General features: G+C 38.0%; 1 protein-coding gene across 3 annotated transcripts; it reads right to left on the bottom strand.

The window, feature by feature from the left end:
* Positions 1–820: 820 nt before the first annotated feature.
* LOC131335545 (pumilio homolog 23) lies at positions 821–9,567 on the bottom strand. Of its 3 annotated transcripts, none has more exons than XM_058370951.1 (11): positions 9,406–9,567; positions 8,562–8,868; positions 8,075–8,447; positions 7,578–7,880; positions 7,234–7,401; positions 5,950–6,093; positions 5,496–5,615; positions 5,105–5,302; positions 4,474–4,622; positions 3,189–3,371; positions 821–2,080 (listed from the first exon to the last, which is right to left on the bottom strand). In XM_058370951.1, exons 2-11 carry the CDS (start codon positions 8,828–8,830, stop codon positions 1,639–1,641), a joined length of 2,349 nt encoding a protein of 782 aa, XP_058226934.1. In that variant the 5' UTR covers positions 8,831–8,868; positions 9,406–9,567; the 3' UTR covers positions 821–1,638. The 3 variants fall into 3 exon arrangements, with proteins under 3 accessions (XP_058226934.1, XP_058226935.1, XP_058226937.1); XM_058370952.1 differs by having other exon boundaries at positions 8,562–8,817; positions 9,406–9,530; XM_058370954.1 differs by lacking the exon at positions 9,406–9,567 and having other exon boundaries at positions 8,075–8,388; positions 8,562–8,811.
* Between the last annotated feature and the right edge of the window lie 5,312 nt (positions 9,568–14,879).

Here is a 14,879-nt window from a genome sequence, read left to right as displayed (position 1 = left end):
TAAAGTTGAAGCATTAAACTCTCTCCTGCGCTTTGTTTTTTTTGATTTGCTTTCTCCGTTGTTTTAGCGTTTCTTTTTTTTGGTTACTCCTCCTCCATTATCATGGTCATCAATGATTCTAGTGTTGCGTTTGTGCCCTTCAAAGGCCGCCGCACAACAATAAGACTCGAAATTAAATTAGACATCAGGATTGGTGAGAATTGAGATAGCATCTCATCTAAATCCTTTGGCCTTAAACGCTAAAGAGATTGAACATCATTTTTCACACATGATCAGGCATCATCTGCGGAAAAATCACATGACCACGTAGGGCAGGGCAGAGATTAACAATCCACACCCCACGATGACAGACCAGCAAAAAGGCTGCGCGATGATAGGACCCAAAAGTGGCCACACGTGACAGACCTCAAATGCGGCTGCACGTGAGGGGGGATGTTAAGGAAATAGAATCCCACATTGCTTGAGAGTGGAATGGGTGATCACTTAATAACATCTGGGACCTCTCCACTCATTGCCAATTGGTTTTGAGATGGACATAAAGTTTCCACATAGGCTTCTTCTCATGTTTGTGGAAACAGAAATGGCATCGAAGATTGTTGACAACAGAGTAGAACAAGCCAATACCCACTTCAACAGAACTGAACACTAGAGATTTCAGATCTAATATTATCACGTGCCCAAGCACATGACCCCTCTCAGAAAACTGTACGAAAGAATCTGGAACAAGTGTCACAAACAACAGTCAAAGAGAAATCACATGACCCCACTTGCTTGAGATCCCAACTTTGATTAAACAAGAGCAAATCGTAGATACGAATCGACACGAAACAGCTTAAAAGCCAGCTTCACGAAACTATAGTAATAGTATCATAACAAACAAACACACTTCACTATCATGAAGAACTACTACTACTTGAGATCACTGGCTGCTTTTGTTCTTGCACTTGTGCTGATTCTTCACTCCTCCGCAAGCGGAGCCCAAGCATCCCGCCTCCTACTTGCGAAAGAACAATCGTCCTTGGCGGCATCACAAGCTTTCCATGACTTGCAGCCGGATGGGAAAGAAGATCCATTCAAGAAGGTGGGCTCGAGCTTACGGGTCTGCCCACCAACCGGGCAAAACCCAACACAGAACAAGTAACCTCCATCTCCGAGACATTCAAGCCTTTCCCACCATTCTCACTTTCTCAGCATAGATTCAGACAGCATTCATGGCCGAAAGAAGTAAACAGCAATCAGCAATGCTTTTTTACCGAGTCTAGGGCAGAAGTCACATGTACCGTTGGGATCCACAACAATTTTGCTTTCATAGGAGTACCCATTTCTGAAGTTGATTGTTTTTTTGAAGTATTCAGATGTAAAATTTCAAGTTTCTTTGTTGGCAACAGTTTTCAACTTCCAGCTCAATCAAGTTATTTTACATAACCACATTATCAGTCACAAAGAGAACAAAACAGAATAACTCAAAAACAACTACTCAAAAATTCCATCTACCTAATTTATATGTGAGTTCAAGTCAAAACTAGTACAAGCAAGATTAAGAAAAAAGAGAAATACAACAGCTGAATCAAATCTCACGCTTTCCGTTACATTTTGATCAGGAAAACCAGCTATTCCACGAGGCATAAAGAAATCTGTCTAGTCATCCTTCCTCAGGCGTTTCTTCTTCTTTTTTTCAACAGCATTTTCATCCCCACCATGATCCTTTTCCTTTTTCTGCCTTTTCGTTTTGCTTTTAAAAATATCATCACCAGCGACAGCTTTGCAAAATGTCTCACCTTTGTTTTCTGCTCTTTCTGCGTGGCGTTTATGGCCTGACGTTCTCGTTTTAGTTGTTGAGTTCTCATTGGCTAGAATCTGCAATGTAGAAGATTGTGCAGCGGCAGAAGCAATTGAAGACTCAATTTCTTTCCTCATCACCTTTAAGTTTTCTGACTGTGATGTGCGAGGAGTCTCCGCAAGAAAGCTGTTGGTTTTGGATGACTTGGTTTCTTTCGAGCCAAATGTTGTATAAAACTCTTTGTAAGCTGATTCTTTTGATGCTTGTCTCAACTTCCACTGATCTGGTCGTCTTGCAAACCTATCACGCAAGGCGAAGGAAGCAACAAACAAAATACAAGGAATATTCAGAAGTCGAACTCAAATAAGCAAAGCAAAACATCATGCTGAAAATCTAATATTTCATGGTTGCATTAGGGCATGTGTGGCATTTGTAAACCTGTTTGCATCATGATGCCAAACATCAACAGACCAATAAGTAAATGCTATGAAGGCATTAGTCTATCAATTCTTAGTTGTGGAAGCCAAGGAGCAAATTGTAGTTATTTCACAGCATAAAAGAACACAGATTCCAAATACCACATGACAACTTGCAAAAACCAAGATATTCACCAAGCCAGGTGATCAGTCCAGAGTTAAATGTGGTCATAAAGAGAACAAACAAAGATTTACAAAGCAACTTCGGTGCTATGTTTTCTATTATTCTAGCACGACCTTGGTTTGCAAAAAAGTTAGGCACAATTGTGTAGCTATTAGTCCATCAATAAAATTCTGCCTAAAAAGTGGTGGTGTCCACTTCCATGGAAGCACGCAAATAGCCATTGAAGATGCGATTTATAGATCAAGTCACGTGCTCTCCTAGGTAACGGTTACCCTGCAAATACAGAACCTAAATAATGCATTTGGGATCCTTCCAGCAAATAACAAGAGAAAGAGTCACTGTATTTATTTACCGAATTCATGGCCCTACCAAAGGGATTGGCACTATATATGAGAAATATAAACATCATACTGAAATGCAGTCACACACTCACAGTAACAAATGAAACAGAAAACTTATCAAGCGCAACAAAATCATCAAATAGGTTCAAGATCTCCACTTTTATAGAGACACTAGCTAGCTTGTACGGAGGGCCAAAATCTTGCTTACAGAAGCAAAAGTTATACTAATTTTGAAGTTTGAAATTAACTTTCGTACAAGCAAGGTCGGGCACTCCAAACAAGAAAAGGGTTTCAGGTTTTCAGCCAACCATTCATCAAAAACAGAAACTAGTTTTAAAACACTGCTAAGCAAGGGGTATATGCCTTGAAATGGATGTCAGCAGGTATATGCCTTGAAATGCATGTCAAAAATCCAAAAACAATATCGCAGAGAGAGACTAGAAAAAGACATGTAGCAAAAAACCTACCAATCCACGTCAAATTTCCTCAAAAGAGGGGGGCCGTGCTTAGTCTTGGAGAGCTCCGATTGCACAGCTAACAACTCTGATACAATTAGCTCCCTCTGAGATAGGTTACCGGCAGTGAAGCACTTTTCAACTGTAAATGAACCTGACGGATGCAATGAAAGCTCTCCAAAATGTCCTCGAAGCCTTCAAAATAATAACCAGCAGGCAATAACATTTCAAATTTGAAGAGCAAGAGACAGGTAATAGAACAATTCCCTATGTCGTTCCTTGATAATAGAACAATTCCCTATGTCGTTCCTTGATAATCACACAAGATGAAGTTTTTATTTTTATTTTTTATAGTATTGTACGCCTTATCACACATAAAAGATGCAGTTTTACAGGCAAACACTTCGATATATTGTGCGCCTTGAAACATGTAACAAACGAAAAAATAACCAAAAAGATTGAGGTTCTCCAGTAGTATGCATGTGTCCACAAGTATTGTCAATAGTTCCCGAGGAAGCTTCAAAATTTCTTATATTTACCAAGATACTATTGGAGTTTTCATCTGTATAGGACCTGGATTATGCAACCAAACATTAAGTTGTCACACTACACCTAATAGATTTTAGTAATATTTCGAACTCATTTCTCGAGCTAATATCTCCATGCTTGAATGTAAAGAAAGACTCATTTCATACATCCCTCAGAAGATTCCAATCAACCATATATTCAATACCCCCTTTTCATGATTTTTCCTTTCTTTCCTTGCCTTTTGTTTTACCTATTCAATAATTGGCATCAAGGCACCACTTAGAATGCCAACAAAATCATATTCCTTCTCTGGGGAGGGCAGCTACAAATATAGTAGTAAGAATCTGGATGGCCTTCCAAACAGTTAACGTAGGACCTGGCTTCTCTGCAATTAGACTGCAAAGAAGCCTCTGCGGTTTCATCTCAGCAGATGGCAATCAATGATTCAGATTTTAGACAAATTCTTCCCAGGAAAAAGTACTTTTCTTACCGGGAAGAAACTTTCAACAAAACTAACCATTAAAAACACTTTTGGACAACTGAGATTACATTTTATGCAGTCCAATCACAGACTGCAGAGAAGTGATTGGACTGCATAGAAGCTTAATTCTTTATCTTAACGGCATAGTTACCAAGGCCAACTTAATTCATTGTCTACCAACTACGATATGGTTATTTGAAGCAGGTATAAACACATTGAATTCTACTCGTACAGGCCTCAGCATATGTAAGACATTAAACAATAATGATAAAGCACATCCCAGCTTACTTCATAACCAATCTACGTTTCTGTTTTGCAGAAGCATTTGAACTCAGAAAAGCTTCAATAACCCTTTGACCCCCAGAGTCTTTTGATGCTTCAAGAACATGGTCAGTTTCCATGGATGCGATACTTGTAATATAAGGTTGAATGAACTCCTGCATAATAGAAACCATGTCAGGTAACCTAATCTTTAATTTATAAGGAAAACCTGAAACATGAAAACCACCAAAAATGCGTGAAGTGTGAACCAATATAAACTAGGTGCAGCTTGATATGAATGCATCAAGACTAAACCATCATATTGATCCTAATAAAACCTATATACACAAAGCAAATTGGAGAATAAAGTTTACTAGAATCTCTCTTTTCATTTAGTGGGAAGAACTGAAATGAAGTAAAACACAATACTCCCATTTTCAATAGTGGCACTCACTATAAATTTCAGCACAAGAAGCTCAACAAATTACATTCACGTACCATAGAAATCAAAGAAAATAAGCCCAGTGTACGCGCTAACTTCTAAGCTATTGATGAGACATTTTAAAGCGAAAGACTCGAACATTGAATGAAAAGATAGCGCAGCCAAAATTACAAATGAGTGGACAAAAGCAATTCAGATGCAAGAAAAAACACATACACTTGGGAATTTGAAAATTAACTGAAGAATCAAAGAACCCATGACATGCATCTTCAAGGGTATCTTCAAACCCTTAGGCCAACTCCAATTGGATTTATCTTTGCATTTACGGTAGCTTTCAAGAAATAATAATCGAGGAACAATGCATCCGGGAGACTCATTCGTTGAACATATAGCAGCAGCAAGAGCCAGAGAACACTGCCAAACAAGGTTTGTACCAACAATTAGTATGTTTGTGCCACTAAATCAACAAACAAAAGAAAATTGACCCCAAGGCACGTTAAAGGATAGATGTGCATCCAACGGCCACTTTTTCAAGTACTGCTGAATTATTTCAACTTCTCACACAAAGCAAAAATCAAAACAAAAATAGGTTCATGTTTGCATAAACCTTGTGTTCGTGGCTATGAAGCCTCTGACTTGCAGCAATGACAGAAGCAACAACACCAGCCATTCCCTTTTCAAGAAGATCCTTGAACTCTTGACCGAGTTCCCCCCATATCAACTCTATCTGGAACGCAAAAGCAAAGTGAAAAGAGAGATTTTCCAAAAATTCAAAGCACATCACTTGCAAAAGCAAAACAGAAGCACAATTACCTGAGCTTTTGTAAAAATAGAAAGGTACTACAACAACTATCTATCACGTAAACCACAAGAACAAGACGAGGAAAACCCAAGGAGCTTATCAATGTGTGCAACTAATTCAGACTAACTAAAGATGACATCATAAAAAGCACATCTCACCATGTTTACCAAGATATATCATCAACAGAGGTTCTTCACATTTTTCTAATGCATAAGAGGCAGCATAAAAGTTCATAACAACAAACCAATAAAGCACATACATTATCTTGAGATCTTGCATGAGAAACTAATGCTTGGACAACAAAATTCCCACATTCATGATATGACAGCTGAACCAATGAGTTTCGGAAGACTTTTGTGAATAGCTCTTTGTATAAGGTTTCTGGAGCCACTTCCACGATGACCTGAAACATTGGCATAGAATTCAAGCAAATCATAAGCATGACAGCAACTGTGGGAAAAGAATAACAGGGGTCCAACTATTTAAATGTTAATCAGCACAATGTAGTACCTGAGAATGCAATTTATAACTATTATCAAAGGGGAAAAAACAGTATGCCAACGCAAAAAAGAGAAGTGTCCTGAAAAATAAAAATTTGGGGGAGGAAGTTAATTCATCAATAAGAAGAATCACCTGTATCATGCGACTACAGAGTGAGTTTGCCAACCCAATTTCGTAAAGGTATTACACTAAACAGTAAACAAGTAATATTCTATTATGGATGATCACCTAAGGAATATGATGTCACTGTAAAAAATGTGATAAGCGAAATAAAGTTCAGATTTTCTTGTGGCTTTACGTCTGTTTTTTCCTTTTCCTTTTGACCTAATAACCTTAAAGTTTAAATCCTTAGTCAGTAATGTATTACAACATAGAAGCATTGGAAAATTATTCAAGTCATAACCAAATTCTATTGAAAGATGCATCAAGGATTTTCAAAAGGAGCCCTATACACTTCCATCAGTTCTGTGAGTCCATATTGAGAAACCAATCGAGGGACAGATTACATTCCTAAGAGTCCTTGAACCATACAGCGTACAAACTACAAACAAGCGTATTTTAGAGGTTAAACAAAGGACTCTCAATCAAAGTGACGTCGATTCCTTTCTCGCCAAATAAGCCACATTAAACAAAGAGGAATCATCTACCAAAATCTCCTCTTTGTTCTCCCCACCTTTGCCCCTTTCCAATGAATTATGAATCACCAGTAAAGAAGTTCTAACACTCCAACCGGGACAACCCATACCACCCCAACCCAAACAAAGAGATCATCGTGTTAAAAGTTAAAACATAACTACTTTCTGTTTCATAGCGGATGAAGTGTATATCATTGTGCCTTCCCAGTACCTAGCTCGCATTGAAAGTATATCGAGCCCATTAACATGCTAGGGTATAATCATTATAATCCAGGACACTACAACAACAGAGTAAGTGGAATCAGGTAAGGCGATGACAGAGCAAGTTGTGTTGAAGACATATTTTATGAATGAAAAAAAAGGTAATTAAAAAAAAAAAATCTTTTTACGCTATTAAGAGAAATCACCTCCATTAAATGGCTATATGCAGTTCCCTTCATCAACCTCAGAAGGTTCTGCACTGAAGTTATCTTTATCACATTCCCTTCAACCACGTTTTCCATGTTGCATCCAAGAAGAACGGGTATTATATGCAACAACTCTTCTTCATGTCCCACCAATAACTTCAAGGCAGTCTATCATATAATAAGCAGAACCATCAACATGGAATGTTTCCACCAGATTCATGAAAAGATAAACTAAGGATGAGAATATGGAAACCAATAGTGGACACAATGATATTGGAATAATATGCAAACCGAAAATACTGACAAATAGAGGGGAAAAAAAGAAGCTAAAGAAAGAAGAAGACCTGCAAAACTAAACTGCTGCACTGATCAGTTTGAAGGGTTAAAATGTCTTCTTTGGAACAGTTTAACATCCCAGACACGAGGAATTTCAGTTGATCTGGAAATCCCTGCTGCAAATATTGAGAATCATTTATTTCCACTCGTGCTGGCCTGGAATTTAACTGCTGTGCTAAAATAGTCGACGACTTCGTCTTATGAAGCGCGGCAGAGTCTAATGACACCCCTTTACAAAGACAAAGAAGAGTCCGAAGAACATGAGACCCATAACAGTTGCGCATGATTTCAATAGGAGTGTCAACGATCACCTGGCATGGTAAAAAGACATGATAAACGATTAATCCGATAATAGTAAACCATCACTGCTGCATTTCATAGCTTCGTCTACAAAACACAATTCCAAACACACATTAATGGGTACTACCTGGGTGTACTTTTTATCCACGAAGGCAAAAACAAAAGACAGCATTCCGCTTTATAACATGGATTAAAAATCTGATACCTTGCATATAATGGCTAAGGTCTCTTCAATTTCAGAATAAGCTTTATCATCTTGAAGATGATCAAGATGATAAGCTAACGACTTGAGAGCAGCCTCAGCAACATGGGAACCAGATTGGTCCATTGCAATAGAAGGGAAGTCCTCTGCACAGCTTCGGAGAAATTCACATGTGTGGTTCGCATCACAACCATCAAGGAGGGTTTCAAAAGTGTGGCTTATGATCTTATCAGTTGCAAGTTCCACTTCTTTCCCTCTACTCTCTTCCAATGCGTTACCGCATATGATTGACCTTTCCTCTAAGTCAACTTCATTACCTTCAATAACATTGGAAATCTCTGAGTAGTATTTTTTGGTCTCAGGATCAACCTGTTTCCTAAAACGAGATATTTTTTAAAGTCATTTCAGAGGCTTTATTGACTTTCTAAACTTCAAATAAGAGGTTAGCAACAAATAGCAAAAGGCAATTTTGCAAAAAAATCGCAGAAACCTGATAAATGATGGTTGTGGGCCTGAGGCAATCTGATGCTTTGATACTTTTGAAGCTCTCGCAGTTTTAGCAGACACCCCACCAGATAAATTTTCAACAGAATGGTGCCCATCAAAACCAGGGTGTTTTTTACTTGATCTTCTGCTCATGCTTCCTTTCCTTCCGCGTTTTCCATAACTATTCTCTTCCCCGGCCATGAAATCGTCCTTGGTCAAACTACTGGTTTTGGGTATTCTCAGTGGCAATGCTTTTGAACCTAGAGCAACCATAAATAAATGGTACCCGGAAACAGTTCTTTCTAGTAAACCTATTAAAATACAAGCACAAATAAATACAAATTTATGAAACAAGCAGAAAAGTGACCAACAAGATACAATTACGTGAAGTAATATCCAGCTGCAATGGTGAACGTGCTCAAGTCCTTACCAATAAGCAACAAAAGCACATACTTATCTGCTAGCACTCAAGAAATGAATAAAAACAAATTTTTTGCAACCAAAACAACCTGTAGAACATTCAGAACAGAACCACAACCATACTGCAAAACGAAAAACAGCTTGTCCAGTTCACTATTCAGTTAAGCAAAATTTGATTCCACCTATAGCATTTTACAAAATATAAAGAAAATGGTGCGACGAATTACTAAGATTCAGTAGTATAAGCAGTGTTTAAACCTTACCAACAATGGGAAAAAATGTACATGAACAAAGACACAGAAAATAATTAGACTTTGCTAAAGTAAGATTCATGAATTGCACTGAAAACAGAGACATATAGTTTGAACAACAAAAAAACAAACCAATGATAACAGCATGGGTTTCAGCGAAGAATAACACTGACTGACCTTGTTATGCCGTCGACTTGCCGCCCACCGTGCGTCTGAAGAGAGAGAGAGAGAGAGAGAGAGAGAGACGGGAAAGGTTCGTAACGATGGTAGAAGACCTGATTTTGTGAACGGGTATTTTTCCCGGATAATGGGTAAAAACCCTTTTACCCGAAGTATCACTGATTCGACGGGCCCAAATACGGCTTAATTAGGGCAATCCAATGGAGCTTTGGGCTGGGCCTTTTTGCCGCAAGTCGAGTTGTCCAATTGTTCTTAGTACGGGTTCGAGTGATATAAGGCCAGCCCAATGTTTTTAAAGCAGAAATCACTTTTTCATTTGTTTTTAATTAATTTTTTTTTCATGGACACGTAAGAAACCTATCCTATCCGAATTCGAGGAGTAGGGAAAAGGATCCTACGATGAGAATTGAACTCATGACCGTATCCCGATAAAGGGAGCACCTTACTACTTGCGCAGTTGCGCTGTCTTTGCTCTCTACTCGTTCGTTTTTATTCTTGTGATAAGTCTATGCCTTTCTTTGGAGAATGTATTTAAGGAGTAGGGAAAAGGACCGTACGATGAGAATCAAATCCAAGATCTTATCCTGGTTAAGGGAGCGACTTACCACATCGTTTAAAGCAACGCCCCTAAATAAATATTCAAAGCAAAAGCATTACGTGGTCTGTGAAGAAGCAAACTAAAATTAAGATTGGTAAAACATAACGCCAAAAACAGTTGTGTCTAGTTAGAGCCGTTCGATTCATGTGGACCCATGTGCATCGAACGGCTTCTGACAGGTACAGTTGTCGGGAATTGTGTTTTAAAGGTGCGTTAGTAGCATTGCTTAGGTAACAAATTAAGGTAATTGATACTACTAATTCAGCTCATGTAGTCCTGTGTGTGTGGCGTTATGGTTTAGTTTTCCGCGTTTTCTAGTCAATATCCTTCACTCCAATTTTCAACAAACTCCAAATTGACTGCTTCTATATTCCTTAATTTTGAAAAAGTACAACTCTTCCGAGAAATGGAAAAAAGGCTACCCTGACTGCCCATCCTAGTTAGGCAAGTTTGAAACTCAACTAGGTCGTAGAAGCTTTTTAGCCATCAAACTTGTTAAATCAGCTTAAATAATACTTCACCAAACCAACCAACGAAAGAGATATATATCCACCAATGAGAAGAAGTCAAAAAGATTGAATAGAGGGACTCTCGAATATTTAGCGATCTCAGATGTATCAATAATGCCTCGTTCTTTTGATGAATCATTTCTACGGGCAAGAAAAAATTTATATATAACCAATTGCTCAAAAGTTCACTTATCAGACTTCATTGTGATGGCCCAATAGCCCTTTTTTTTTCCTCAAGACTTCGCCTGCTAAACAAAGCTAACTCGATCTGGTTTTTCAATGCCTACCACAATCTGGAGAAAGCATGCTGGGAGACCACAATGTAATGGTTGATGATGTTGATGGGCTGGTGGATTTGATAAAAACCAGGGCTGCCTATGGGGGGAAAGGAAAACACAACTTGGATGCGTATATACCATGTAGAAGACTTCAAGAGATGCTTGGATGGTACTAGGAGTACCATTATTAAGTCTGTTTTGTACTCTGTACCTTTTCCTTGCCTTTTTTCATTTCTTTTCTCTTTGTATTTTCGGTCATTCAACATTTGATTTGATACCTTTCTCCCTCATCTCGAGGTACCCCTATCGAGTTTCATCAATATATCTTTTTGCCGACAGAAAAAACAAACAAATTAAATCAAAGGTAGCTTGTAGTAGTGTTTTGCCAAGACCTCTAACTATACAGAGAAAGGCCGGGATCGATGGATGCATGCGGTTTAATGATCGACAAGAAAATTAACTGAATGTGGTCCTTCTCTGAATGCTGGATTCTCCCATCCTTAATTTGCTTCTCCTCTAGGTTTTGCCACTTGAACAAAAAATAAAGACAAAGCTCTTTTACTGTGTATTTATTTATTTTTAATCCGTTTTTACTGTGTATTGGATCCATTCAACATTCCACGTCTTTTCTTTTTCTTTCTTTTTTTTTGTAAAAGAAAGTGGCTTTGATTTTTGCCTTTACTTTGTTTGTAGAGCAGGTACGTGGCTCGATCATTTTGCTTTACTGGAATTTTCTAGCAAAGTTGCTTGAGTGTGCCAAAACCATGTTTAATTTTGAACTTGTAATCCACCACAATTGTTGGATGGCTTCATTCACAGCCAAACGTTGTCAGACGATAGGATGTATGTCAGTTGTTGGTCTAAGTTAGATTACTGATGGTTGTCGATAAATAGATATTTTAGCAAGAGAAATGAATTTACGCTCCGTTTCGTTAATAGTTCTTAACTATTTATTTGCCTTTTTGTGAACGAATCAAAACGCGAAATAATAAAGATTCAAAAGACAAAATAGATATTAAGCAATTAAACAACGGTCGTAAACATGTCCTGAGATTAATATGCAATGACTCGGTAAAATAAGCCAAAATTTTCGATTTGGTCTGAAATTCATGGAACTTGGTCCTTGCTGCACCTTTGATTTATGTTGTCGGCTTGTTTTCTAAGAGTATTAAGTCCAAGATTGGACTGATAAAAGCCTAAATTCACTGAGGATCAATCCGAAGACTATAAAGTTGTAATCAACAAATTGCTACTCAGTCAAATGATGGCAAAGTTGAGTGACAAGTCTTGAGCCGGAAGGTTTGCTCCGGTCGTTAATTTCAGAGCCCTCAAATATGTTAAGGTATGCGTTAAGTGACGCAGACATCCGATTATAAAAAAAGAAATTGAGGGGCAAGCTTAAGCTTGGCGTAGAGTTAGATAAGTCATCATTTGACGGCCCATGAACATTATGAGTTGGATGGGCAGGGACACGTCATGTAACAGAACAAAATCGTCCTACTATTTTGTTAAAATTATGTCTATTAAAGGATAATCGAAATCATTTATTTGGTCCCACCACCATGTGCAATTACACCTTTCCAATTACTACAATATTATTGCTCCTGTGATGTGAAGAACAGCTCAAATACATTCACTTATATAAGTACCGTACGTTATCAATAGCATAATCTAGTAATTAATGTAGATTTCAAATCAACCATTATTTTAATATATAATAGAATTCCATGTCCAATATTTTTAAGTGTTTAATTCCACATGGCCAAAGGATTAATCCACAGTTGATCATCTTAGATGTGTTGATGGCGTATTAATGTTAGTGTAACACTTCGTTAAAAAAACTAGCGATTGACGGTATTTAGGTTAGATCTGTATCATGAGTGTCGGAAAACATAGATAAATGAACTAGAACTATAAAGGATCACGAAGAAAGTTAAAGCTAAGTGGGTTTTTTTTTTTTTTTTTGGGGCTTTTGAAAGGATTGGAAAGAGGAGAAATTAAATGGATTCGTGCTCAAGAATATATCCATTTTCATGTTTCGTTTCAGATAGCATATGAATGTGTAACTGGTTTTTCCCTTATGCGGGCTGTTTCATAGCAAATCTCGTATCCAAACATAGCGGAAAAAAGGTTTTTAAAAAAATAAATTACTGTTTGGAGGTTGAGGTTGGATATTACTAATTTTTAAATCTCCCCAGTTTGCGGACGAATCAAATAGATTATATTATGTTCCAAAGGTTCCACTTCAGTTATTAAAATCAACATACAAAAGGCCAGTACGTATCACAATGAAAATGTCAGAAAATAAATTTATGTGGCCAACCAACTGAACCAAATGAACAAATGCGACCTACCATGTGTGGAAAGGTCAAGACAGAGTCGGCCATGAGTTAACGCCCAAGAGACGGCCACCTTAGGCCCTTAAAATAGTGCAAAAATTAGGGCCGCACACAATTTTAGTACCCAACATGGCAACATATAAGCTCATAAAAAAATTTATATAGCACTTAGCCTTAAAAAGCAAAATTAGGGTTCCTTCTTTGAATTTAGTCCCCGAAACATCAGGGCCAGCCCGAGTCTTAGAAAAAGCATCCTAAATGGAGTATCCAATAATCTCAATATTTTACATATAACCTTTTGTACTCATTGTGTATCTTTTGATTCTTCAATCAAGATTAGCTTTAAATTATTTTGGCTGGTTCATAATAATATAACTTTACAGAAAGACCTATGTCCTCTGCCCCCCTTGGTTTAAAAAGTTATGGGCAAATCTGCCCCACAAAACGAATGAAGAATGATTTTTGGTCTTTTATACCCCTGAGTTAATGATGTGACCATTGGCCTTTTTTTTAAATTATCTTTATTCTCGTCAGTGTTCTTTATTGTGAAAAGCGATTAAAGAAAAGAGCATCGATCCCATGTTTTAAATGGCTCAAGTAGTGCTGGCTAGCTTCTCAGGTTTTTTCTCTCGTATTGTTCTTCCATGTTTAATGTGAGAGAAAGTATGGAATCCATGTAAATTAATGCCGAAAAACAGATAAAAACAGCACTCCAATAAATACTTAATCTGATTTAAATATTGGAAGTTCAAAGCGTGCAGAAGCTTCTTAATTGTCAAAGAATAACACTACGTACGTACCCTACTCTCTTCTAATTAATTAATTTACCAAGTCTTTACCCAACATGACATTGCCACTTGGGGGGTCTCTTTCTCCGATTTCAGTACATTAATTAATTCCACGAGAGTTAAACCCGTAAGTTTTTGTACTTCACAATATATGAATGAGTGATCACCAATTTAACCACCCTAGTTAGTCGGAGTAATTTGGCAGCGTGGCGTCGATAATTTCATGTGCAGTTGCAAAATTCGTATGAAAAAGATATACAGCACTTGGTGGTGCATGTTGCTGATATTAAAACCCCACAAATATTGAAATCAAGCCCATCAATGAAGAGATAAGCAGAAAAAACAGTTACAAATATTACGTTTGAATAATTCAAATTTTGGTCAGCCGAGCAACATGGGAAGATGTATGACTACTATGACATGTGCAAAGAAACAAATTTTTGTAGCTTACCAACTTCACTCATGAACACATGTGACCCTACCACGTGGGGGAACTTTTTATAACTCGGCCGTTCGGGTGTCTGAACCAGCTTACGCGTATCTCGATTTATCCTCGGACGCTTGGGGAAACTTGGCAACAAGCCGTGTAATACGTATACAGTGTTTGTATATATATATGCACATATATATCCTCGATTTCATCATTAAGACAAGGAGGACATGCGTTTTCTGCCCTTTTTCCTGTTTGGCCTAATTTCAAGGGCTCATCATGTGCCTGCCATACCAATGAGAAATTTTTCAGTGCCGGGTGGGCACGGGCCACATGGTGCCATGCACCATCTCGGCCGTCCAATGAAGTTTTGGATGACCCAGATTTGTTCGGCTGTTGTAAAGTGTGAAATGATTAAAATACCCCTCGGTAGCTGAACAGATCTAGGCTGTCCAAAACTTCATTGGACGGCCGAGATGGTGCACGGGCACCACGTGGCCGTGCCCACCCGGCAGTGAAAATTTTCTCC

Source organism: Rhododendron vialii, chromosome 8a, assembly GCF_030253575.1.
Source record: "Rhododendron vialii isolate Sample 1 chromosome 8a, ASM3025357v1".
Taxonomy (NCBI): Eukaryota; Viridiplantae; Streptophyta; class Magnoliopsida; order Ericales; family Ericaceae; genus Rhododendron; species Rhododendron vialii.
Note: the sequence above shows the minus strand (reverse complement) of the source record. Positions and strands in the feature narration are given on the sequence as shown.

Coding starts and splice junctions, on each gene's coding strand:
- LOC131335545 (XM_058370951.1), bottom strand. CDS start 8,830: ATGGTTGCTCTAGGTTCAAAAGCATTGCCACTGAGAATACCCAAAACC. Junction 8,448..8,561: donor CCACAACCATCATTTATCAG/GTTTCTGCGATT, acceptor ATCTCGTTTTAG/GAAACAGGTTGATCCTGAGA. Junction 4,623..5,104: donor TAATTTTCAAATTCCCAAGT/GTATGTGTTTTT, acceptor TCTATTATGCAG/GAGTTCATTCAACCTTATAT.